General features: G+C 40.5%; 1 protein-coding gene across 1 annotated transcript in view; it reads left to right on the top strand.

Moving 5' to 3' along the window:
* LOC128642623 (fer-1-like protein 4) overlaps positions 1–27,833 on the top strand; it is a 210,947-nt gene that overhangs the window by 66,544 nt on the left and 116,570 nt on the right. The window contains exons 13-14 of the mRNA XM_053695431.1: positions 533–685; positions 13,131–13,314. Coding sequence (XP_053551406.1) covers positions 533–685; positions 13,131–13,314 — 337 coding nt within the window. The remainder of the gene's footprint in view (positions 1–532; positions 686–13,130; positions 13,315–27,833) is intronic.

Below are 27,833 nucleotides of genomic sequence, written 5' to 3'. Positions count from 1 at the left end.
TTAATTCCTAATAATGTTCCCTGGATGATAGTTACTACCTACTACTGCTCATTGGCCTGTACAAAAGTTAATTGTGCCTGTCAGCCAATGAGATTTAGCCAATATGCATTAGTTCTTAACTGATACTATTGCATTAGTTATTTTTTACTTCCAATTTCCAGGTAAAAAGAAAATCAGCCTTTACACATAAATACTGTTCTTTCATATGGATTATAGATTTTTAAAGAACAATAGCCTTTTACATACAATTGTAAGTTCTGTTTGAATTCTCTATAAAATTAAGCACTATGGCTGAATAAATATGACAATTCTATGACCTCAGGACCAGTGGCGGATCTAGATCATCACTGTTTCATCCCCAATTCTCAGAAGTGTCAACAGCCATATGTGTGCTATCCAGAAAAAGTGGTACTGTGAAAGAAAGAGATTTAATCAAGTGAAAGAGTAATAGGTAGTGGAAAAGGAATATCCTCCTGACATAAAATATATTTTTTCCCAATTTCATACTTTAATCAGTGTGTTTCTTTTTCAGCCACAGTGTACACTTCCTGATGTGCTTATATGGATGATTAGTAATAACAAGAGGGTGGCATACTGCAGAATTCCTGCTCAGAATATACTCTATTCAGTGGTAGAGGAAGAGAAGGGTAAAGACTGCGGCAAGATATCCACAGTGTTTTTCAAGGTGCTTGAGATTTTGGGGAAACATACATGAATATGGCTGTAATGTTAATACAGACTATACATAATGAGAGAGTGCATCGATGCAACCTGATTTCTTTCCAATGGCATGGAGAGTCCACAAATCCATTCTAATTACTAGGGGGAATTCAACTACTGGCCACCAGGAGGAGGCAAAGAAGACCCCAGCAAAGTTTTAAGTATCCCTCCCACTTCCCATAATCCCCAGTCATTCTTTCCCTTAGTATATCTAGGAGGTGTGTGAAGATAGTGTTCTTAAGAAAATTAAGTTTTTATCCTTTAATGGGTAGTTTCCCTGCAAGCAAGGATTGGGGTAATGCTGTGTCCATGTAATCCTCTTGAGTAAGAGTTGTGGTAGGCTTATTAATTTTATTTATATATTGTTGTGCATGAAATCTGGTGTTTTTCACTAATTAGGGGTATTAGGGGGTAGATAGAAAGCAATGAAGGGCAGGGGGATTTTTCGTGAGGGGCAAAGGACGTTTCATATTCAAGCTGTCAGCGCTTTCTTTCAGTCTGTCCTTATATCCCAATTATGCATTCTTTTTCTTCCAGTTTTCCCAAAGTACCCAAACCTGCCCATGTAAGCCCAGTTTGCCCATGCATCTCAAAGAGAACTCTACCATTGAGCGGATATATTCAATGATATCTCTGATCATGCTAAATGTAACCTGTGAAGTTCCCAACCAACACCCTGCTATTGCGAGTTTCGTGGCTAGGAGTATGACAATACATAGCATTTTCTCTGTTTGAGTCAATTTCCCTAGTCCTAAATGGAAAAGGGCAATGTCTGGTGTTAACTTATGGAGTAAACCTAATTGGTCGAGTACTGTTGCCACCTGTTCCCACACCCCCTGCACTTTATGACAGCTCCACCAAATATGGAGGTGAGATCCCTTTTGGCCACACCCCCTCCAGCACCTGTCTGATGTATGGGAAAACATTTTATGTAGTTGCTCTGGGACACTATGCCAACACAGCACTAATTTTATAAATAGCTCATATAACGTAACACAATGTATTGCCGCTCTTGTACATTGTATGGCTTTTTGCCATTCCAGTTCTGTGTGCTCCCGCCCCATTGCTCTTTCCCACTCCAGAACACGGAACATCTTTACGAATCTATCTGAGTCCAATAGGAGTTGATAGTGAATCGTCATGGCTTTCCGGAGTGGTCTACCTACAAGCCATCGTCTTTCCCAATGAGTCATTTCTCTAGGTTTATTTTTTGGAAATTTCCAGGCTGACATCATGGAGATAAATCTAAAATACTCAAAATGGTATTTCTTAGGAATATCTACGTTTGATAGATCTGAAGCTTGCATAGCTAGGCCGCGTGGTGAGTAGAGGTCTCGGGAATACTTTATATCCCATGCAGCCCACATCTGTGGATGTGATTCTGGGAGGCAAAGCAGCAGCGCCCTTATTGAATGTGCAGGTGATGGGTGTGGTGCAACCTGAGTCAAGTTACGGAGCTCCCTCCAGGTTCTAATGCAGGCTCGAATGATAGAATTATCCACTCCTGTGAGTACATCAGTGTGCTGAGGAACCCAGATAAGGTCCTCAAGGAGCAATCCCGAAGGGAGCACAGCCTGCTCAAGTTGTCCCCACCTGGTATCATCCGGCATTGCCCTCCATGCTGTCACATGAGAGAGCATAGCCGCTTTGTAATATTTACGGATATTGGGAGCTGCGAGACCTGCATTCAAGATAGGCTTTTGTAGTTGCTGCATCACAATCCTCGGGGGCTTACCCTGCCAGATAAATCTACTTACTACTGATTGAAAGCGATTTAAAATATAGTTTAGAATTATTAGAGGGATACACCTAAAAAGGTATGTGACCTTAGGTAATAATGTCATTTTAACCGACTGGATTCCCCCAATCCATGAAATCTCACATTTAGCCCACTTTGCGGTGAGGTTTTCAAACTCTCGCAAAAGCGGGTCGTAGTTGGTATGAATTACCACTTTCGGGTCGGATGAAAGAATAACCCCCAGGTGTTCTAGCTGGCTTGTCGACCAATTGAATGGGTAGGTTTATTTGAGCCGGGAGAGCTGTGTCGGGGAGAGGTTTAAGGCCAAGGCCTCAGTCTTCGTGTAGTTGAGCTTATAATAGGACATCTTGCCAAACCATTGTAGACATTCAAATACCACCGGCATAGAAGTCTCAGGTTCCTTCACGAACAGGGTGAGATCATCTGCGAATAACGCAAAGCTTTTGCAGAGTATCATGGATTAATAGTCCCTGTACTTCATGAGTTTGTCTAATCATAGCTGCTAGGGGCTCAATAGTAAGCACAAAGAGGAGGGGAGACAGCAGACACCCCTGTCTGGTCCCATTCCTAATCTCAAAGCTCTCAGAGCAAAACCCTTTCCCCCTAATTCTAGCTGACGGAGATCTCTTGTTTTTAAGAAAATGTTTCCTATAGCAGACTCTGTGCGGGGGCTTTGGCGTACTATTCTTAAAGTGGATGTAGCTATATCCATATTGGCTAAGAGAACTACGATTCCTCTGGAGGATAGTACCCCTTTTAAAGACCCCCTGGATAGGAAATTGGAGGGGTACTTAAGGAAGATTTGTCTTCACCAAGGTCTGCTATGGCAACCGGTAGCTAGTATGGTGGCGCGGCGGTCACTGGCGAGGCCTCATATTGGTGTGACTCCTTATTTCCTCTGGAGACTACTGTGGAGGAAATCCAAGACAGGATCAAGGCATTAAAACTGGCAAATACCTTCATTTGTGATGCCAGTATGCAGGTGGTATGTCTGAGTGCAAAGACGTTCAGTCTTGCCATTCTATCTCGCAGAGCCTTGTGGCTAAAGTCTTTGAGAGCGATCCGATATATGGCGCAGGTTTCGGCGCAAGCATGGAAACCTGCGCCGCCCGTAGTTTCAGCTCGCAACTCAAGCTATCACATATACGGCGCCGTCAGATGCTAAAGTGCCGTAAGTCTGACAAACTAGCGATGTCCAGAAATCTGCGTAAGTACAAATTTCTGGAGTCGACAGTAACTTACGGCACTTTAGAAACTGCCGCCGCCTACAAAAACTGACTAAATTATAAAATCACCCGTAACTGTCTAACACGCCTCCCAAACATAGCCCGACACGTATACCCCTCTATCCGCAATCCCCCCTCTCACTCCTAACAATAAATGTATTAACCCCTAAACCGCCGCTCCCGGACCTGCCGCCAGCTACATTAACTATATTACCCCCTAATATGATCCCCCACACCGCCGCCACCTATTTTAACTATATTACCCCCTAATATGATCTCCCTACACCGCCGTCACCTATTTTAACTATATTATCCCCTAATGTGAGCCCCCTACCCCGCCGCCACCTACATTATATGTACTACCCCCTAATCTGACCCCCTTACACCGCCGCCACCTATATTAAAATTATTAACCCCTAATCTAATCCCCCTACACCGCCGCCACCTATATTAAATGTCTAACCCCCTAATGTGAGCCCCCTACACCGCCACCACCTACATTAAAATTATTAACCCCTAATGTAATCCCCCTACACCACTGCCATCTATATTAAAATTATCACCCCCTAATTTGAGCCCCCTACCCTGCCGTCACCTATTTTAACTACAGTACCCCCTAATCTAATCCCCCAACACTGCCGCCACCTATAATAAATGTATTACCCCCTAAAATACTAAAATGTCCCTACCCTAAACTAAATTACAAATAGCCCTGAAAAGGGCCTTTTGCGTGGCATTGCCCCAAAGTAACCAGCTCTATTACCAGCCCTTAAAAGGGCCTTTTGTGGGGCATTGCCCCAAAGTAACCAACTCTATTACCAGCCCTTAAAAGGGCCTTTTGCGGGGCATTGTCACAAGGTAATCAGCTCTTTTACCTGTAATCTAATCCCCCTACACCGCCACCACCTATATTAAATATTTTAATCCCTAATCTAATCCCCCTACACCGCCGCCACCTATATTAAATATATTAACCCTAATTATATTAGGGATAATATAGTTAATATAGTTATTATATTATATATATTAACTATATTAACCCTATCTAACCCGAACACCCCTAACTTAATTATTATTGCAATAAATCTAAATAATATTAATCTTATTAACTAAAATATTCCTATTTAAAACTAAATACTTACCTATAAAATAAACCTTAAGATAGCTACAATATAATTAATAATTACATTGTAGCTATTTTAGGGTTTATATTTATTTTACAGGTAACTTGGTAATTATTTTAACTAGGTACAATAGCTATTAAATAGTTAATAACTATTTAATAGCTACCTAGTTAAAATAATTACCAATTTACCTGTAAAATAAATCCTAACCTAAGTTACAAATACACCTACACTATCAATAAATTAATTAAATAAACTAAATTATCTAAACTAAAATATAATTAAATACACTAAACTAAATTACAAAAACAAACAAACACTAAATTACAAAAAATAAAAAAAGATTACAAGAATTTTAAGCTAATTACACCTAATCTAAGCCCCCTAATAAAATAACAAAGCCCCCCAAAATAAAAAAAATGTCCCTACCCTAAACTAAATTACAAAAAGTAATCAGCTCTATTACCAGCCCTTAAAAGGGCCTTTTGTGGGGCATTGCCCCAAAGTAATCAGCTCTTTTACCTGTGAAAAAAAGAACAACCCCCCATTACAACCCACCACCCACACACCCCTACTCTAAAACCCACCCTATCCCCCCTTAAAAAAACCTAAGTCTAACCCCCAAGTGCTCCTTACCTGTCCTGTAGACCGGTGGAGATTGTCCTGTTCCAGGCGGAGAAGTCTTCTTCCAGGCGGCGACTTCTTCTTCTTCCAGGAACCAGCCGGCGTGGAGCGGAGGAGTTGAAGACAGATGACCGCGGAGCTGAAGACCGGCGATGCAGGAACTGAAGATTGGCGATTAAATTAGATTAGGTGTAATTAGCTTAAAATTCTTGTAATCTTTTTTTATTTTTTGTAATTTAGTGGGGTTTTTTTGTAATTTAGTTTAGTGTATTTAATTATATTTTAATTTAGATAATTGTAGTTTATTTAATTAATTTATTGATAGTGTAGGTGTATTTGTAACTTAGGTTAGGATTTATTTTACAGGTAAATTGGTAATTATTTTAACTAGGTAGCTATTAAATAGTTATTAACTATTTAATAGCTATTGTACCTAGTTAAAATAAATACCAAGTTACCTGTAAAATAAATATAAACCCTAAAATAGCTACAATGTAATTATTAATTATATTGTAGCTATCTTAAGGTTTATTTTATAGATAAGTATTTAGTTTTAAATAGGAATATTTTAGTTAATAAGATTAATATTATTTAGATTTATTGCAATAATAATTAAGTTAGGGGTGTTAGGGTTAGATAAGGTTAATATATGTAATATATATAAAATAATAACTATATTAACTATATTAACCCTAATATAATTAGGGTTAATATAGTTAATATAGGTGGCGGCGGTGTAGGGGGGTCTGATTAGGGGTTAATATATTTAATATAGGTGGCGGCGGTGTAGGGGGGTCAGATTAGGGATTAATATATTTAATATAGGTGGCGGCGGTGTAGGGGGATTAGATTAGGGGTTAATATATTTAATATAGGTGGCGGCGGTGTAGGAGGATTAGATTAGGGGTTAATATATTTAATATAGGTGGCGGCAGTGTAGGGGGGTCAGATTACAGGTAAAAGAGCTGATTACTTTGTGACAATGCCCCGCAAAAGGCCTTTTTAAGGGCTGGTAATAGAGCTGGTTACTTTGGGGCAATGCCCCTCAAAAGGCTCTTTCAAGGGCAGGTAATAGAGCTGGTTACTTTGGGGCAATGCCACGCAAAAGGCCCTTTTCAGGGCTATTTGTAATTTAGTTTAGGGTAGGGACATTTTAGTATTTTAGGGGGTAATACATTTATTATAGGTGGCAGCAGTGTAGGGGGATTAGATTAGGGGTTAATCATTTTAAAATAGGTGGCGGCAGGGTAGGGGGATTAGATTAGGGGTTAATCATTTTAATATAGGTGGCGGCGGGGTAGGGGGATTAGATTAAGGGGTAATGTAGTTAAAATAGGTGGCAGCGGGGTAGGGGGCTTACATAAGGGGGTAATAATTTTAATATAGATGGCGGCGGTGTAGGGGATTACATTAGGGGGTAATAATTTTAATGTAGGTGGCGGCGGTGTAGGGGGATCACATTAGGGGGTTAGACATTTAATGTAGGTGGCGGCAGGGTCCGGGAGCGGCGGTTTAGGGGTTAAGCACTTTATTAGGGATTGCAGCGGGGGATTGCGGTTGACAGGTAGATAGACATTGTGCATGGTTTTATTAGGTTTTATTTTGCAGGCAGTTTAGGGAGTTACGGGGCTCCAATACTCAGCGTAAGGCTTGCTACGCCTGCATTTTGTGGCAAGGTGAAAATGGAGTAAGATTTCTCCATTTTCGCCACGTAAATCCTTACGCTGTATATTGTATACCAAAATGTGCAGGTTTGGTATACCTGTCTATGGGCCAAAAAACTACGGCCGAAGGCAGAAATATACGAGCGTAACTTCTAGGTTACGCCGTATATAGGATACCAAACCAGCGCAATATTTGGCGTCGCCGGCTTTTGTGGGCGACGCTGCATATCGGATCGGGCCCTTGGTCGTCAGACATGGTTTCCAAATCTAGACTTCTCTCTCTTCCTTTTAAGGGAAAGACCTTGTTTGGTCTTGGTTTGGGTGCCATCATTTCCACTGTCACAGGTGGAAAGCGGCTTTTTTTCCCCAAGATAAGAAGATTAGACCTAAGGGTCTCCAAGCTTCTAATTTTCGTTGATTTCACAATTTCAAGGGACAGAAATCCTCTTCTTCTTCCAAACCTGAATAGACCAAGCCCTCATGGAGATCCAACCAGCCTTGGAATAAGGGCAAGCACAAATCAGCATGAAGGATTTGCCCCCGATCTGAAATCAGATCAAGTTGGGGACAGACTTTCTCTCTTACAAGAGGCTTGGATTCAGAATGTTCCAGATCCATGCGTGGTAGAGGTGGTCTCTCAGGGATACAAGATAGGTTTCAAATCTTGCCCTCCAAAAGGCAGATTTCTCCTGTCAAGGTTATCAGCAAACCAGGAAAAAGGCATTCTTAAACTGTGTCAGGGATCTCTCTTCTCTAGGAGTGATCGTTCCTGTTCCTCTGGCAGAACAAGGCCAAATTGCTCAAATTCGAACAAACTTTTTATCTCCAAAGACGTGGGACAGTGATGGGGGCAAAATTTTCCCCATCATACGCCAACCTATTCATGGGTTGGTGGGAACTGTCCAACGTCTTTGGAGATATGAACCCATTCAGAGATAAAATAAAATGATACAAGAGATACATTGACAATCTCCTTTTCGTCTGGGTAGGAGAAGCTGAAACCAATGACTTTCTGGTCTACCTCAATTCTAACGAGGTGGGCCTGGAATTCACCTCTCAGGTTGAAGTTGATACTATATCATACTTGGATATCAAGCTTATGGGGGACATATCGAGTGGAAGGATTCTTACCACTCTATATCGTAAGCCCATTACATCCAACTCCTTACTTCATGCAAGGAGCAATCATCCTCGTCACACAGGTTTTGGGGTGGCCAAGAGGCAGTTCATGAGGATTAAACGGAACTGCTTATTGGAAGAGGACTTCAACAAAGAGAGTGAAATATTAAAACAGCTCTTAACTGAGAGAGAGTACTCACAAAAAGTAATCAAGAGAGCACACCTAGAAGTCAGCAGATTGGACCGAAACAACATGTTAAGGGCGACCAGAAAGATGTCAGATAATGATAGAAAAGGTTATGATGTACACAGACCAACATTGGTCACCACTTACAGTTTGCAATTCAATGACATATGCAACATAGTCAGCAAACATCTGCCTATATTGACAGCAGAAGATAGCTTAAAAGACTATGTATCAAAGGATGTAACTTTGTATCGAGGTAGCTCCTAGTGAGTTAAGGAATAATGCTAAGACCAGCAACAGCTGGCTAAGTGTCAAAGGACATTTCAAATGCTATTACTCTAAGTGCATTGCATGCCAACATTGCAAAGTTACCTCTAACTTCCAATCTAAAACAACTAACAGGGTCTTCGACCTTGCTAATTGCACCAATTGTAGGACCACTTTTGTCGTCTATCTGGTGGAATGCTCACTACGTAATGGGCAGTACGTTGGGTGCACGGCCAGGGAAGCACGCTCCAGAATAAGGGCGCACTTGAATGACATATCCCACAAGAATGAATGCTCTGGACTTTCACAGCATTTCATATCCGTACATGGGGGTGATGTGACATCACTATCATGGCAAGTGATTGTGTGTGTCCGGAGTCCCCCAAGAGGAGGTGACAGAACGGCACGTCTGATGCTACAAGAAGCTTTCTGGATTTTCAAATTGAAAACCAGGAGGCCCCAAGGTTTCAATATAGAGGGGGATATCATTAATTTCTGGAAAAGAAATTAATGCACACTAGACTGTAGGACAACAAATGAGCACACCAATGTGTGCCTTTGGCCAAAGGCCAAGGGTATGACATCTAAACAGCGCGATTATTACCCATTGCACATATGTGAATGGTTAAATAGACTTAGTATAGTGTATTATTTTAATCCCATGTGTTTCCCTAGGTTGAAATGATAAATTAAGTAAATATACTTCATTCTTTTTATCTAACTGAAGGTCAACTATAAATACACTAGGGAATAGAAAGTATTTTGGGATTTTTGGAATAATATAATATCAACATAATTGCAGCAATTAGGTATAAGTGCATATTGTTTAGAAGCTGACAAGTATTGATAACATCAATTTTTCTATGCCATAAAATTTGAGGTCTTCACTTTAAAATCATCTACATTAGATAAAATAAAAGCCTTTACAGCTACTATATGTATAATCTAAACAATTATTGTATAATTAGATGTTATTACTACTTAAGTCGATGACCTTATAATCAACAAACAGCATAGAAAACTTCTTTATTAGTATACAATGTTAAAGCAATGCTATTATTACAAGGTACTGAAGAGGTTAATTAATTGGAATGGCTTAGACCAATAAGATCATTACACCAGGTAATTAAGGCAGAGTTAAATGGCAACCAATCATGTCCATGAATAAGGAGCAACCGAAACATGTAGGGCAGATTGGACCTTTGCCATGACATATATGCTTAACTGTTTTTAAGGCCTGTTGCCTAATTTTGTTTTGTTTGAATTTGCTGGAGGAGAATAAAGAGTAAGTGCTTTTTAAGGATTACTGTGTACCTTTGTTCTTCTGCAAGGATTTTATTTCAATCTGTTTGTGGTTCCCAAGAAGGAGGGAACTTTTCGACCTATTTTGGACCTGAGTGCCTCAACAAATTTCTCAGAGTTCCTTCCTTCAAAATGGAGAATATACCTTCTATTCTCCCTTTAGTTCCGGGGGGGACAGTTCATGACCACCATTGACCTTTCTGGACAAACATTCCTTTCCGTTTATCCACAGCGCCCCAAATCTTTACGAAGGTTCTAGGGGCTCTTTTGGCAGTGGCCAAGTCTCAAGGAATTGTGGCGACACCTTACCTGAACAATATCTTGGTTCAGGTGCCATCTTTTCATTTAGCAAGATCCCATACAGATTCTCTGTTGTTCACTCTCCGCACTCACAGGTGGATGGTGAATCTGGTCAAGAGTTCCCTAAATTCCAAGTACCAGGGTCTGTTTATTTTGGGACAATCATAGATTTGATCTTGATGAAGATTTTCTTAACAGAAGTAAGAAGTTCCAAACTTCTTTCCGCCTGCCTTTCTCTTCAGTCCTCTGTCCGACCCTCAGTGGCACAGTGTATGGAAGTAATTGGTCTTATGGTGGCCTCCATAGACATTATTCCTTTTGCTCGCTTCCATCTGAGATATCTACAGTTATGCATGCTCAGACAATGGTACTGAGACCACTTGGACCTCTCTCAAAGCATAGTTCTAGACAATCTAGCGAGAGACTCTCTCTCCTGGTGGCTCAGGTTAATCTGTCTCAAGGCACTTGCTTCTTGAGACTGTCTTAGAAGATTGTGTCTATAGATGCCAGCCTTTCAGGCTGGGGAGCAGTTTTTAGGGTCCCTTAAGAGCTCAGGGGACCTGGACTCAGGAGGAGTCCATCCTCCCAATAAATATTTTAGAACTGAGAGCAACCTTCAATGCCTTGATAGCATGGCCTAAACTGATTCAGATTCCAATTGGACAACATCACTTCAGTGGTTTATATCAACCATCAGGGAGGAACAAAGAGTTCTTTAGCGATGAAGGAGGTTTCTCGCATCCTTCTGTGGACGGAGTCTCACAACTGCCATATTTCCGCCATTCACATCTCAGTTGTGGGAAGCAGATTACCTGAGCAGGCAGACGTTTAACACAGGGGAGTGGGCTCCTCATCCGGAAGTATTCTTAATGATAACCCTCAGGTGGGGGGTTCCGGAGTTGGACCTGATGGCCTCTCGTCTAAACACCAAGCTTCCCAGATACTGTTCCAGATCAACGGACCCGCAAGCAGTTCTGGTGGATGCTCTAGTGGTTCCATGGGATTTCGGTCTGATTTAGCTGTTTCCTCCATTTGCCCTCCTTCCTCAGGTGTTAGCCAGGATCAAACAGGAGCTGGCTTTGGTAATTCTAAATGCTCCAGCTTGGCCTCACAGAATTTGGTTTGCGGACTTGGTGAAGATATCGCCCTCTCCTCCATGGAGATTATTGCTGAGGAAGGACCTTCTACTTCAGGGTCCTTTTCTTCATCCACATCTAGATTCTCTGAAGCTGACTGCATGAACACCTAGTCTTGTCTAGGCAAGGTTTTTCTGAAAAGGTTATTGACACCTTGATCCAGGCTCATAAGCCGGTAACCTGCTAAATATATCATAAGGTTTAGCACACATGCTTATACTAGTGCGAATCTCTGGGTTTTCCTTGACGTACGGTGAGAGTTCCCAGTATTTTGTCTTTTCTCCAGGAGGGTCTGGAGAAGGGTTTGTCAGTCAGTTCTCTGAAGGGTCAGATCTCTACCCTTTCAGTTCTATTGCATAAACGTTTAGCCGACTTACTGGATGTTCAGTTTTTTGTTCAGGCCTTGGTCAGAATCAGGCCTGTGTTTAAACCTGTTGCTCCTCTTTGGAGCCTTAATCTTGTTCTGTGGGTTTTGCAGCAGGCTCCGTTTGAGCCTATGCATTCTATTGATATTAAACTGTTGTCTTGGAAAGTTTTGTTCTTGTTGGCTATTTCTTCTGCTTGTAGAGTCTCAGAAATTTCGGGTCTGCAGTGTGATTCCCCTTATCTTATTTTCCATGTGGATAAGGTGGTCCTTCGTACCAAATTGGGATTTCTTCCTAAGGTGATTTCGGACCGCAATATCAATTAGGAAATTGCCGTTCCTTCATTGTGTCCTAACCATTCTTCTCAGAAAGAGCGTCTGTTACACAACCTGGATGTGGTTCATTCTCTAAAATTCTATCTCCAAGCTACTAGGGATTTTGACCAAAAGGCCTGGTGTTCCTCTTCTCTTTCCGTATTCCTTTGGCTGAATGACTGGGGATTTTGGGAAGTGGGAGGGATACCTAAAGCTTTACTGGGGTATTTGCCTCCTCCTGGTGGCCAGAAGTTGAATTCCCACCAGTAATTATAATGGTTTTTTGGACTGTCCATGCCAGGAAAGAAAATAATTTATCAGGTAAGCATACATTTTGTTTTTATAGCCTTTATTGACACTGGACTACCTGAATAAAACTCACTGCATTCTATAGCAAGGAGGGGCTTACCCTTTCCATATATACACACACATATATATATATATATATATATATACATACATATATTTTTAAATATATATATATATATATATATATATATATATATATATATATATATATATATATATATATATATTTATTATGGGTAAAGTCAGATATTGGGAAATCCTGGGATTACTCTGGTAAAATGGACATTACCCAAGCAGCTGTGGGTAAAGCCTGATGTATGATCATAAATCCCCTCAAGGTGCGGAGTCACCGCATCAAACATATATAACATGCACTGTAATTTTTCCTATCTTCACTATCTTTTTTGCCTCCGCCTGGGGGGTTCAAGGGGGTGGATGCCAGAGGATCGGTGGGGCACCTTCCTTGAAACCCCCAGGTGGAGGCAAAAGAAATAGTGTAGATGGGGAAATTATAGTACATTGTGCTTTACCCACAGCCGTTTGGGTAATGTCAGTTTTACGATTACCCGGATTTCTTACTTTACCCGAAACATATAATATAGATTTAGTGACAGTGTAAAAGCTTCTCATTTTTCTGACAACTAAAGGCTTGTAAGCCTTCCTGCTGAGAGTAACTACAGAACTACCTATCAATGTAACTATCTTGTTTCTCAGACCCCAGGTTCATACAATGGGCAAATCTTTGCAAAAGCAGAAGTTTATCTGTGGCTGGGAGTGACAAAATATGCCAAGAATTGCACATCTGAGCTCCCGGAGGATTTCAAACCTCTATATGATAGAGCAGGACAGCTGGTGGAAACTCCAACCACCAACCCTCCAATCAATCTCAGTCGGGATGGTAAGAATTCAGTACAGATAGTTTTTAGTGCAATACACTAATTTGTCACTGGCCTGATCTCACAAAAGGCATCAGCACGTACAGTCAAACCCCTTGTAATTGATGGGAAGTTGTAGAATGTTTACAGAGAACCAGCATACTGTGCAATGATTTATGTCTTTAGAGAATAAGTCTATGAACAAAAATGTATTTATCCCTTCACTGCATTGTGTTTATAATTTATTTTCTAAAGACATTACCATTAACCAGATGATTGTGTTTTGATAAAGCTGCTCTTGTTCCCTGGTAGTTATTTCTGCAACCTGCAAATGGCACAAATCAAATAGCTGGTTTAGGAAGTGTGCAGCATATTGAAAACTTAGGTTACAGATTTATTTTTGGCCTCTCTATTGAGTGTGGTACAAAGCAAAGAGTTTAATAGTCATGCAGTTTACCTCTTCCAAGTCTCAGCTGAAACATAAATAAGGAGAATTGTTGAAAGTAATATGTATCTCCTAAGAATTCGTTTTTTCCCCCTTTCATGTCTTTATATATGAATTGCAGTGCAAAAGGATCTTTTTTTTTTAAATAACTTTATTTTCTTAACGTATTACAAACACAAAAATAATTCACTTAATAAAAATGTCAAAGTCATTAAGCATATCAAAATGTAATCACAATTGACAGTCATCCATAAACACAACACACGTGACACCTCTCCAGATAAGAAAAAAAAAACCAGGATTGTATTTCTATATTCCTCCCTCCTCTCCTTCCCTCACTCCCTTTCTTATTGGATTTTCCCCCCAATACTACATATCAAGTCCATGTTTACCCTTCTGCAGACTGATAGATCGCTAAACATAGGGTGCAGACGTAGGGTTTTTATCACACTCTCTATTAATTGCATGTAATAAAAAAGTTATAGAATGTGGATCACTTATATAATCTTCAAGATTTATTTTAGAAAGAGAGAACTGATTACACAACCAATCCAAAGCGTATCTAAGTAGTGCTGGATAATTATACATTCTCAAATTTGGAAGACCCCCCCCACACCCTTAAGAAAGGGTTGATATAGTTTTTATAGCTGAATTATATGCATTGTTTTCCCTGCCACAAAAATAAAAGCTACTGAAATTCTATTGGCTGATTTGAATAGCCAATAGAATTTAATTAGCTCTCATCCTATTGGCTGATTTGAATTTCAAAAATCAAATCAGCCAATAGGAAAGTAAGGAACGCCATTTTGAAAAGGCTCCCTTGCATTGAAGATTCAATGTACGGAGGTGACCGTATGAAGAGTACGCTCCGCGCTGGATGTCTTTAAGGATGGACCCGCTCCACGCCGCCGGGATGAAGATAGAAGACGCCGCCGGGAGGAAGATAGAAGATGCCGTCTGGATGAAGATAGAAGACGCCTCCTGGATGAAGATAGAAGATGCCGTCTGGATGGATGAAGCCCTCACCGCCTGGATGTTATTGTTAGGGTTTTTTTTTTATCTTTTTGGGTGTTTTTTTTTTTAGATTAGGGTTTGGGCTTTATGTAAAAGAGCTGAATGCCCTGTTATTTTTCGTAATTTAGTATTTTTTATTTTTTGTAGTTTTAGACTTTTTTAGTAGTGTTAGTTTTTTTTTTTAATGTGTAATTTAGTTTATTTAATTGGTAGTTATTTTAATTTTAGTATAATAGTTATGTTAGGTATAATTGTTAGTTTAAACTTAGTTTTTTTTTATTTCACAGTTAAGTTTTTATTTTTTTTAAGATAGGGATATTGGGATTTTAAGATAAAGTTAGGGGGTTGTTAGGTTTAGGGGTTAATAGTTTAATTTAGTTTTTGTTATGCTCGTGGGATACTCCAGTATCAGACCGAACTCGGCCAGTAGTCTTCTTATTCCAGCGTCGAGCCAGAATGATAGGGAATATCCCAGAGCAGAGAAAGTTCGCAAGATGAAATAAATAGCACTCACCACAGGCAGGATAGTCTTCAGCTGCAACGGTAAAGCAATCCAAAGGTAAACCACTAGAATGGTCAGGCAGGCAGGGTTTGGCAACGGTAAAGCAGTCCAAGGGTATACCACTAGAATGGTCAGGCAGGCAGGGTTTCGCAATGGTGAAGCAATCCAGAACAATAGGGATTAATCAAGCAGAGTAGTCAGCCAAGCAGAGTTCAGCAACAGTAAATTAATCCAGCAATTTAGGGGTTAATCAGGCAGAGTAGTCAGACAAGCAGAGTTCAGTAGCAGTACATCAATCCAGCAATTTAGGGGTTAAAGGGACAGTCAAGTCCAAAAAACCTTTCATGTTTCAAATAGGTCATGCAATTTTAAACAACTTTCCAATTTACTTTTATCACCAATTTTGCTTTGTTCTCTTGGTATTCTTAGTTGAAAGCTAAAACTAGGAGTTTCTTATGCTAATTTCTTAGACCTTGAAGGCTGCCTTTAATCTAAATGCATTTTGATAGTTTTTCACCACTAGAGGGCATTAGTTAATGTGTTTCATATAGATAACATTGAGCTTATGCACGTGAATTTACCATGGAGACAGCTCTGATTGGCTAAACTGCAAGTCTGTCAAAATAACTCAAATGAGGGGGCAGTCTGCTGAGGCTTAGATACAAGGTAATTACAGAGGTAAAACATGTATAATTATAACTGTGTTGGTTATGTAAAACTGGGGAATTGGTAATTAAGGGATTATCTATCTTTTAAAACAACAAAAATTCTGATGTTGACTGTCCCTTTAATCAGGCAGCGTAGTCAGACAAGCAGAGTTCAGTAGCAAGTACATCAATCAAGCAATGTAGGGGTTAATCAGGCAGAGTAGTCAGACAGACAGGGTTCATCAACAATAAGGCAAATAACAGAAACAATCTATCACACCCAGGAGCACACAAAGTAACACCTATACTTGGGCAGTGATAGATCGATTTGAAAACACTTACATAGGTGCAAGATTCACGCCAGAGGTGTCAGGACTGGCATCAGAGAGAGAGGAGCGTGTGGTGATGACGTCAGAGCTGTACGCATCTGGACCCAAAACAGCCCATGGCAAAGAGCAGAGAAGGAGACGCCGCATCCCTAGCAACGGCTAGAGCGGTGCAGAGGGAAGACATGAGGTTGATACCCTGCTGCAGCTTGAAATGGAGAACATCATAGAGAAGAGTGCCAATGAGTGTTTCTTGCCAGCTCGGCTAAGGGCAGCAAGTCAGACCAATTGGTATGGAGAGAATTGATGAAGGCTCTAAGGTAGGCCTCGAGATTCTGGTTTACCCTCTCACTTAGTCCATTGGTTTGAGGATGGTAGCCAAAAAACAAGGAAACAGTGGTTCCAATCAACTTGTAAAAGGCTCTCCAAAAGGTAGAGATGAATTGTGGACCTCTGTCGGAAACAATATTCACAGGAATGCCATGAAGTTGTACCACATGCAAGAGAAAAATAGATGATAATTTCTGGGCCGATGGAAGTTTTGTTAAGGGTACAAAATGAGCCAGTCTGGAGAACCAATCCACCACAACCCAGATAACTGTATGGTGGTCAGAAGGTGTGAGGTCCACAATGAAATCCATAGTTATGTGTGTCCATGGTTGTTTGGGAATGGACAATGGTTGGAGCAAGCCAGGAGGCAAGGATCGGGGAGTTTTGTTGGCAGCACAAGTTGTGCAGGCTTTCACATAATCCAGAGCATTGGACTTCATAATAGGCCACCATATATGTTAGGAAAGACGCTTAAAGGTCCTAGTCAAACCAGGATGTCCTGAGAGTTTACTATCATGAGCCCAATGTAGCATGGGGGTGCGTAGGTTCAGAGAAACAAAGTGGATATCGGAGGCCACGGGGGCTCCAGGAGGTTTACTAGACTGGGCACATTGCAGTCTATGCAGAAGGGTGGTATTTAGTTGAGAAACCAGACAGGAGGTAGGTATGATGTGTTCAATAGGAGCTTCAAAGGAATCACTTGAGTGAGGGAACTGACTGGAAAGGGCGTCCGCCTTCTTGTTCTTGGTCCAAGGAAGAAAAGAGACCACAAAGTTAAAACGGGAAAAGAACAAGGCCCACCTGGCCTGCCGAGGATTGAGTCGATGAACGGTCTCTAGGGAAGTCAGATTCTTGTGATCGGTGAGAATCTGAATGGGATTGGCGGTGCCCTCTAACCAATGATGCCTTTCAGTCAAGGCCATCTTAATGGCTAAGAGTTCATGATTACCCACAACGTAATTCCTCTCTGCAGGGGTAAAGCGTTTAGAGATAAAGGCTACAGGGTGTGACTTGGAAGTCAAGGGATCCCTTTGGGTTAGAACTGCTCCAGCCCCTATCTCAGAGGCATCAACCTCTAAAGTGAACTGTAGGTCAGGATCAGGATGGCGGAGCACAGGAGCAGAACAGAAAGCCTTCTTCAAACAAAGGCATTAATGGCTTCAGGAGGCCAATGTTTACAGTCTTTGCTCGGTTTTGTCAATTCAATGAGTGGAGCGACTGTTTGAGAAAAGTTTTTTAGTGGAGCGTTCTGTTCCAAAAGGGGAGAGACCCAGGCTAGGGTCTTGTCTTTCAGTAAGGAAATTATAAAGGTGACCCTTGACTGGTGAGACTGAAAGGTGTGAGGATCATTACGGAAGTGCAGCCTGCATTGGTTAAGAAAACCCCTGCAATCAGTAGTACCTTCATATTTGTCAGGCAATTGTATCCGGGGTATATTTCCAGAAGCAGAGGAAAAAGCTGCAGTACCAGGAGCAGAGACTGGCAGTACAACAACAGGAGCAGTGTTCCTCGCAGTAACAAGTAAAGAAAGTTGAGCGGTTATAGCCTCTAGCTTGGAATCCATATTCTGCAACTGTGTGGTATGGGTTCCCAACATCTGTCCCTGAAGATAAACTGCTCAATCCACCTCATCTAGCTCCACGGCCCAAGTATAATGCTATGCTTGTGGGATACTCCACTATCAGACCGAACTCGACCAGTAGTCTTCTTATCCCGGCGTCGAGCCGGAATGATAGGGAATATCCCAGAACAGAGAAAGTTTGCAAGATGAGATCAATAGCACTCACCACAGGCAGGATAGTCTTCAGTAGCAACGGTAAAGCAGTCCAAAGGTAAACCACTAGAATGATCAGGAAGGCAGGGTTTGGCAACATTAAAGCAGTCCAAGGGTAAACCACTAGAATGGTCAGGCAGGTAGGGTTTGGCAATGGTGAAGCAATCCAGAACAATATGAGTTAATCAGGCAGAGTAGTCAGACAAGCAGAGTTCAGCAACAGCAAATCAATCCAATAATTTAGGGGTTAATCAGGCCAAGTAGTCAGACAAGTAGAGTTAAGTAGCAGTACATCAATCCAGCAATTTCGGGGTTAATCAGGTAGAGTAGTCAGACAAGGAGAGTTCAGTAGCAGTATATCAATCCAGCAAGCATAAGGCAGAGTAGTCAGACAGGCAGGGTTCAATGGGTTCATCAACAATAAGGCAAATAGCAGAAACAATCTATCACACCCAGGAGCACTCAAAGTAATACCTATACTTGGGCAGTGATAGATTGATTTGAAAACACTTACATAGGCTTCAGAGAGAAAGGAGCGTTTGGCGATGACGTCAGTGCCGCACACATCCGGACCCGACACAGCCCCTGGCAATGAGCAGGGAAGGAGACGCTGCACCCCTAGCAATGGCTAGAGCGGTGCGGCATTACAGTTTTTTGCAATGTGGGGGGCTGGCGGTTTAGGGGTTAATAGGTTTATTTAGTGGCATGATGTGGGAGGCCAGAAGTTTAGGGGTTAATAACTTTTATTAGTGGCAGCATGGCGGGGAGCAGCGGAATAGGGGTTAATAACTTTATTATAGTGTTGGCGATGTCGGGGAGCGGCGGAATAGGGGTAAATAGCTTTATTATAGTGGCAGTGGTGTCGGGGAGCGGCAGAATAGGGGCTAGTAACTTTATTATAGTGGTGGGGATGTGGGCGGGCGGCAGATTAGGGGTTAATAAATTTTAAATAGTATTTGCGATGCGGGAGGGTGGCGGTTTAGGGATTAAAAGGTAGTTTATGGGTGTTGTTAGTGTACTTTGTAACAGTTTAGTTATGAGTTTTGTGAAACATTTTTGTGGCACAAAACTTATAACTACTGCTCTCAGATGGCGGAATGGATTGTGTCGGTATAGGCTGGAACGCAAGCATTTTACCTTCATCGCACAACCTGTAATACCGGCGCTATGGAAATCACATGCAAAAAACTTAATTTAAATGTAAAGTTAAAATGCTTGCGGTATAGCTATACCGACAAGACTCGTAATGGCTGTGTTACTGTTTTTACGCTGAAATGGACATTTTTTTCAGCGTTAAAAACCATAACGCACAACTCATAATCTAGCCGTTAATGTTTCTAACATAAAGTCCCATTCCACTCTTTTGAAGGCCTTCTCTACAGGCAAACACAACATGAAGGCCTCCAGCAGAGCGGATCTTCTAAGTGCCAGCGAATCTCCATGATAATGACAAATAGTGTGTCACATTATCCATATATTTAATTCTAATAATCTACCCTTCCCAAATTGATCCATTCAGATAAAGTGGGATTTGTAGATTATCAGATTTAATCTATCTGCCAATATCTTCATAAAAATCTTGCTATCAAGATTTACTAGTGATATTAGTATAGTATGAAGTAGCCAATGGGTCCTTATCTAGTTTAGGAATTAAAATACTATTTACAAATTTGAATTCTTTAGAAATTCACTGATTTTGTTCAAAATATTTCTGATAAAGAATTTTTAACGGTGTCACAATTTTTGATGCCTTACAACTATAACATTAAAGATGCGGAGATCATCAAGACCCAGTTACTTACCCTTTGCTATTCAAGGGACAGTATACACCAATGTTCATTTAAAAGAACATTTAACACTTTGAGATGGTAATATAAAATGATAAATCATATAAATAAAAAAACTCTGCAATATACTTTCATTATTTATTTTGTCCCCTTTTCCTGTAATTAAATGCTGAAATTGTGAGTTTTTCAGTTCCTGTTAGAAATGGAAGTGGAGAACACTGTTATATGCAACACAACCATTGGCTGCACACTCTAGTGACCTATTTATAACTGTCCCTAATTGGCCACAGCAGAGAAGGTAACCTAAGTTACAACATGGCAGCTCCAATTGTTTTATAGACATTAAAACTTTACACTTATTTTGTCAATATTTAAACAGCTAATTAAACTTAAAAAATACATCTACATGTTATTATCAGATAAATCTTTTCTTTGAATGCATCATTCTATCTAGCATTCATTTAGTGTTAATGTCCCTTTAACTGCATGTAATAGACACTGCTATAAAGAAGAATATGCACAGATACTGATATAACAATCCAGTATAAAACCATTTAAAAACTTACGCCTAGATTTAGAGCTCTGCGGCCAAAGGGGTGCGTTAGCTACGCGTGCTTTTTTCCCCCCGCACCTTTTAAATACCGCTGGTATTTAGAGTTCACAGAAGGGCTGCGTTAGGCTCCAAAAAGGGAGCGTACAAGCATATTTACCGCCACTGCAACTCTAAATACCAGCGGTGCTTATGGACGCGGTCAGCTTAAAAAACGTGCTCGTGCACGATTCCCCCATAGGAAACAATGGGGCAGTTTGTGCTGAAAAAACCCCCTGCAAAAAAGCAGCGTTCAGCTCCTAACGCAGCCCCATTGTTTCCTATGGAAAACACTTCCTATGTCTGCACCTAACATCCTAACATGTACCCCGAGTCTAAACACCCCTAACCTTACACTTATTAACCCCTAATCTGCCGCCCCCGCTATCGCTGACCCCTGCATATTATTATTAACCCCTAATCTGCCGCTCCGTACACCGCCGCCACCTACGTTATCCCTATGTACCCCTAATCTGCTGCCCCTAACACCGCCAACCCCTATATTATATTTATTAACCCCTAATCTGCCGCTCCCAATGTCGCCGCCACCTACCTACACTTATTAACCCCTAATCTGCCGACCGGACCTCACCGCTACTATAATAAAGTTATTAACCCCTAATCCGCCTCACTCCCGCCTCAAAAACCCTATAATAAATAGTATTAACCCCTAATCTGCCCTCCCTAACATCACCGACACCTAACTTCAAGTATTAACCCCTAATCTGCCGACCGGACCTCGCCGCTACTCTAATAAATGTATTAACCCCTAAAGCTAAGTCTAACCCTAACCCTAACACCCCCCTAAGTTAAATATAATTTTTATCTAACGAAATAAATTATTTCTTATTAAATAAATTATTCCTATTTAAAGCTAAATACTTACCTGTAAAATAAACCCTAATATGGCTACAATATAAATTATAATTATATTGTAGCTATTTTAGGATTAATATTTATTTTACAGGCAACTTTGTATTTATTTTAACCAGGTACAATAGCTATTAAATAGTTAATAACTATTTAATAGCTACCTAGTTAAAATAATTACAAAATTACCTGTAAAATAAATCCTAACCTAAGTTACAATTAAACCTAACACTACACTATCAATAAATCAATTAAATAAAATACCTACAATTATCTACAATTAAACCTAACACTACACTATCAATAAATTAATTACATACAAGTACCTACAAATAAATACAATTAAATAAACTAACTAAAGTACAAAAAATAAAAAAAGAACTAAGTTACAAAAAATAAAAAAATAATTTACAAACATAAAAATATTACAACAATTTTAAGCTAATTACACCTACTCTAAGCCCCCTAATAAAATAACAAAGCCCCCCAAAATAAAAAAATGCCCTACCCTATTCTAAAATAAAAATTGAAAAGCTCTTTTACCTTACCAGCCCTTAAAAGGGCCTTTTGCGGGGCATGCCCCAAAGAATTCTGCTCTTTTGCCTGTAAAAAAAAACATACAATACCCCCCCAACATTACAACCCACCACCCACATACCCCTAATCTAACCCAAGCCCCCCTTAAATAAACCTAACACTAAGCCCCTGAAGATCTCCCTACCTTGTCTTGACCACGCCGGGTATCACTGATCCGTCCAGAAGAGGGTCCGAAGTTTTCATCCAAGCCCAAGCGGGGGCTGAAGAGGTCCATCATCCGGCTGAAGTCTTGATCCAAGCGGGGGCTGAAGAGGTTCATCATCCGGCTGAAGTCTTGACCAAGCGGGGGCTGAAGAGGTCCATCATACGGCTGAAGTCTTCTATCAAGCGGCATCTTCAATCTTCTTTTTTCCGGCCACATCTTCATCCCGCCGACGCGGAACATCCATCCTGGCCGACGACTTCCCGACGAATGACGGTTCCTTTAAGGGACTTCATCCAAGATGGCGTCCCTCGAATTCCGATTGGCTGATAGGATTCTATCAGCCAATCGGAATTAAGGTAGGAAAATTCTGATTGGCTAATGGAATCAGCCAATCAGATTCAAGTTCAATCCGATTGGCTGATCCAATCAGCCAATCAGATTGAGCTCGCATTCTATTGGCTGATCGGAACTGTTGCATGCTAGTGATATCGGCTTTTTGCGTGCAATGGAAAGATCGCTCATATTACAAGTTGAAAGTAAATGTGATCGCAACTTTCATTTTATGCTCATTGGGTTAGCGCTAAAATCGCACTAAACACAACATAAATACATACGGCTAGATTTAGAGTTTTGTCGGTAATGACCCGCGTAGCTAACGCTGGCTTTTTTCTGGCCGCACCTTTAAAATAACTCTGGTATTGAGAGTCCACAGAATGGCTGCGTTAGGCTCCAAAAAAGGAGCGTAGAGCATATTTAACACCACTGCAACTCTTGATACCAGAGTTGCTTACGGACGCGGCCAGCCTCAAAAACGTGCTCGTGCACGATTCCCCCATAGGAAACAATGGGGCTGTTTGAGCTGAAAAAAAACCTAACACCTGCAAAAAAGCCGCGTTCAGCTCCTAACGGAGCCCCATTGTTTGCTATGGGGAAACACTTCCTACGTCTGCACCTAACACTCTAACATGTACCCCGAGTCTAAACACCCCTAACCTTACACTTATTAACCCCTATTCTGCCGCCCCCGCTATCGCTGACCCCTGCATATTATTATTAACCCCTAATCTGCCGCTCCGTAAACCGCCGCTACTTACATTATCGATATGTACCCCTAATCTGCTGTCCCTAACACCGCCGACCCCTATATTATATTTATTAACCCCTAATCTGCCGCCCACAACGTCGCCTCCACCTGCCTACACTTATTAACCCCATATCTGCCGACCGCACCGCATCACTATTATAATAAAGTTATTAACCCCTAATCCGCCTCACTAACCCTATAATAAATAGTATTAACCCCTAATCTGCCCTCCCTAACATCGCCGACACCTAACTTCAAACATTAACCCCTAATCTGCCGACTGGAGCTCACCGCTATTCTAATAAATGTATTAACCCCTAAAGCTAAGTCTAACCCTAACACTAACACCCCCCTAAGTTAAATATAATTTAAATCTAACAAAATTAACTCTTATTAAATAAATTATTCCTATTTAAAGCTAAATACTTACCTGTAAATTAAATCCTAATATAGCTACAATATAAATTATAATTATATTATAGCTATTTTAGGATTAATATTTATTTTACAGGTAACTTTGTATTTATTTTAACCAGGTACAATAGCTATTAAATAGTTAAGAACTATTTAATAGCTACCTAGTTAAAATAATTACAAAATTACCTGTAAAATAAATCCTAACCTAAGTTACAATTAAACCTAACACTACACTATCAATAAATAAATTAAATAAAATACCTACAATTACCTACAATTAAACCTAACACTACACTATCAATAAATTAATTAAATACAATACCTACAAATAACTACAATGAAATAAACTAACTAAAGTACAAAAAATAAAAAAGAACTAAGTTACAAAAAATAAAAAAATATTTACAAACATAAGAAAAATATTACAACAATTTTAAACTAATTACACCTACTCTAAGCCCCCTAATAAAATAACAAAGCCCCCCAAAATAAAAAATGCCCTACCCTATTCTAAATTACCAAAGTTCAAAGCTCTTTTACCTTACCAGCCCTGAACAGGTCCCTTTGCGGGGCATGCCCCAAGAAATTCAGCTCTTTTTCCTGTAAAAAAAAACAACACATACAATACCCCCCCAACATTACAACCCACCACCCACATACCCCTAATCTAACCCAAACCCCCCTTAAATAAACCTAACACTAAGCCCCTGAAGATCTTCCTACCTTGTCTTCACCTCACCGGGTATCACACCGATCTGTCCTGGCTCCGATATCTTCATCTAAGCCCAAGCAGGGGCTAGACATCCATCATCCGACGGCTGAAGAAGTCCAGAAGAGGCTCCAAAGTCTTCATCCTATCCGGGAAGAAGAGTAGATCCGGACCGGCAACCATCTTCTTCCAAGCGGCATCTTCTATCTTCATCCGATGAGGACCGGCTCCATCTTGAAGACCTCCACCGCGGACCCATCTTCTTCCGACGACGACTTCCCGACGAATGACGGTTCCTTTAAGGGACGTCATCCAAGATGGAGTCCCTCGATTCCGATTGGCTGATAGGATTCTATCAGCCAATCGGAATTAAGGTAGGAAAATTCTGATTGGCTGATGGAATCAGCCAATCAGAATCAAGTTCAATCCGATTGGCTGATTCAATCAGCCAATCAGATTGAGCTCGCATTCTATTGGCTGTTCCGATCAGCCAATAGAATGCAAGCTCAATCTGATTGGCTGATCGGATCAGCCAATCGGATTGAACTTGATTCTGATTGGCTGATTCCATCAGCCAATCAGAATTTTCCTACCTTAACAGGGCCCCGCAAAGGGCCCTGTTCAGGGCTGGTAAGGTAAAAGAGCTTTGAACTTTGGTAATTTAGAATAGGGTAGGGCATTTTTTATTTTGGGGGGCTTTGTTATTTTATTAGGGGGCTTAGAGTAGGTGTAATTAGTTTAAAATTGTTGTAATATTTTTCTTATGTTTGTAAATATTTTTTTATGTTTTGTAACTTAGTTCTTTTTTATTTTTTGTACTTTAGTTAGTTTATTTCATTGTAGTTATTTGTAGGTATTGTATTTAATTAATTTATTGATAGTGTAGTGTTAGGTTTAATTGTAGGTAATTGTAGGTATTTTATTTAATTTATTTATTGAAAATGTAGTGTTAGGTTTAATTGTAACTTAGGTTAGGATTTATTTTACAGGTAATTTTGTAATTATTTTAACTAGGTAGCTATTAAATAGTTCTTAACTATTTAATAGCTATTGTACCTGGTTAAAATAAATACAAAGTTACCTGTAAAATAAATATTAATCCTAAAATAGCTACAATATAATTATAATTTATATTGTAGCTATATTAGGATTTATTTTACAGGTAAGTATTTAGCTTTAAATAGGAATAATTTATTTAATAAGAGTTAATTAATTTCGTTAGATTTAAATTATATTTAACTTAGGGGGGTGTTAGTGTTAGGGTTAGACTTAGCTTTACAGGGAGTGCAGAATTATTAGGCAAATTAGTATTTTGACCACATCATCCTCTTTATGCATTTTGTCTTACTCCAAGCTGTATAGGCTCGAAAGCCTACTACCAATTAAGCATATTAGGTGATGTGCATCTCTGTAATGAGAAGGGGTGTGGTCTAATGACATCAACACCCTATATCAGGTGTGCATAATTATTAGGCAACTTCCTTTCCTTTGGCAAAATGGGTCAAAAGAAGGACTTGACAGGCTCAGAAAAGTAAAAAATAGTGAGATATCTTGCAGAGGGATGCAGCACTCTTAAAATTGCAAAGCTTCTGAAGCGTGATCATCGAACAATCAAGCGTTTCATTCAAAATAGTCAACAGGGTCGCAAGAAGCGTGTGGAAAAACCAAGGCGCAAAATAACTGCCCATGAACTGAGAAAAGTCAAGCGTGCAGCTGCCAAGATGCCACTTGCCACCAGTTTGGCCATATTTCAGAGCTGCAACATCACTGGAGTGCCCAAAAGCACAAGGTGTGCAATACTCAGAGACATGGCCAAGGTAAGAAAGGCTGAAAGACGACCACCACTGAACAAGACACACAAGCTGAAACATCAAGACTGGGCCAAGAAATATCTCAAGACTGATTTTTCTAAGGTTTTATGGACTGATGAAATGAGAGTGAGTCTTGATGGGCCAGATGGATGGGCCCGTGGCTGGATTGGTAAAGGGCAGAGAGCTCCAGTCCGACTCAGACGCCAGCAAGGTGGAGGTGGAGTACTGGTTTGGGCTGGTATCATCAAAGATGAGCTTGTGGGGCCTTTTCGGGTTGAGGATGGAGTCAAGCTCAACTCCCAGTCCTACTGCCAGTTTCTGGAAGACACCTTCTTCAAGCAGTGGTACAGGAAGAAGTCTGCATCCTTCAAGAAAACATGATTTTCATGCAGGACAATGCTCCATCACACGCGTCCAAGTACTCCACAGCGTGGCTGGCAAGAAAGGGTATAAAAGAAGAAAATCTAATGACATGGCCTCCTTGTTCACCTGATCTGAACCCCATTGAGAACCTGTGGTCCATCATCAAATGTGAGATTTACAAGGAGGGAAAACAGTACACCTCTCTGAACAGTGTCTGGGAGGCTGTGGTTGCTGCTGCACGCAATGTTGATGGTGAACAGATCAAAACACTGACAGAATCCATGGATGGCAGGCTTTTGAGTGTCCTTGCAAAGAAAGGTGGCTATATTGGTCACTGATTTGTTTTTGTTTTGTTTTTGAATGTCAGAAATGTATATTTGTGAATGTTGAGATGTTATATTGGTTTCACTGGTAAAAAGAAATAATTGAAATGGGTATATATTTGTTTTTTGTTAAGTTGCCTAATAATTATGCACAGTAATAGTCACCTGCACACACAGATATCCCCCTAAAATAGCTATAACTAAAAACAAACTAAAAACTACTTCCAAAACTAATGAGTTTTTTGGGTTCATTGAGAACATGGTTGTTGTTCAATAATAAAATTAATCCTCAAAAATATAACTTGCCTAATAATTCTGCACTCCCTTTAGGGGTTAATACATTTATTAGAATAGCGGTGAGCTCCAGTCGGCAGATTAGGGGTTAATGTTTGAAGTTAGGTGTCGGCGATGTTAGGGAGGGCAGATTAGGGGTTAATACTATTTATTATAGGGTTAGTGAGGCGGATTAGGGGTTAATGTTTGAAGTTAGGTGTCGGCGATGTTAGGGAGGGCAGATTAGGGGTTAATACTATTTATTATAGGGTTAGTGAGGCGGATTAGGGGTTAATAACTTTATTATAATAGCGGTGCAGTCCGGTCGGCAGATTAGGGGTTAATAAGTGTAGGCAGGTGGAGGCGACGTTGAGGGCGGCAGATTAGGGGTTAATAAATATAATATAGGGGTCGGCGGTGTTAGGGGCAGCAGATTAGGGGTACATAGCTATAATGTAGGTGGCGGCGCTTTGCGGTCGGCAGATTAGGGGTTAATTATTGTAGGTAGCTGGCGGCGACATTGTGGGGGGCAGGTT

The sequence above is a fragment of the Bombina bombina genome, chromosome 1, assembly GCF_027579735.1.
Source record: "Bombina bombina isolate aBomBom1 chromosome 1, aBomBom1.pri, whole genome shotgun sequence".
In the NCBI taxonomy this organism is placed as follows: domain Eukaryota; kingdom Metazoa; phylum Chordata; class Amphibia; order Anura; family Bombinatoridae; genus Bombina; species Bombina bombina.
Note: the sequence above shows the minus strand (reverse complement) of the source record. Positions and strands in the feature narration are given on the sequence as shown.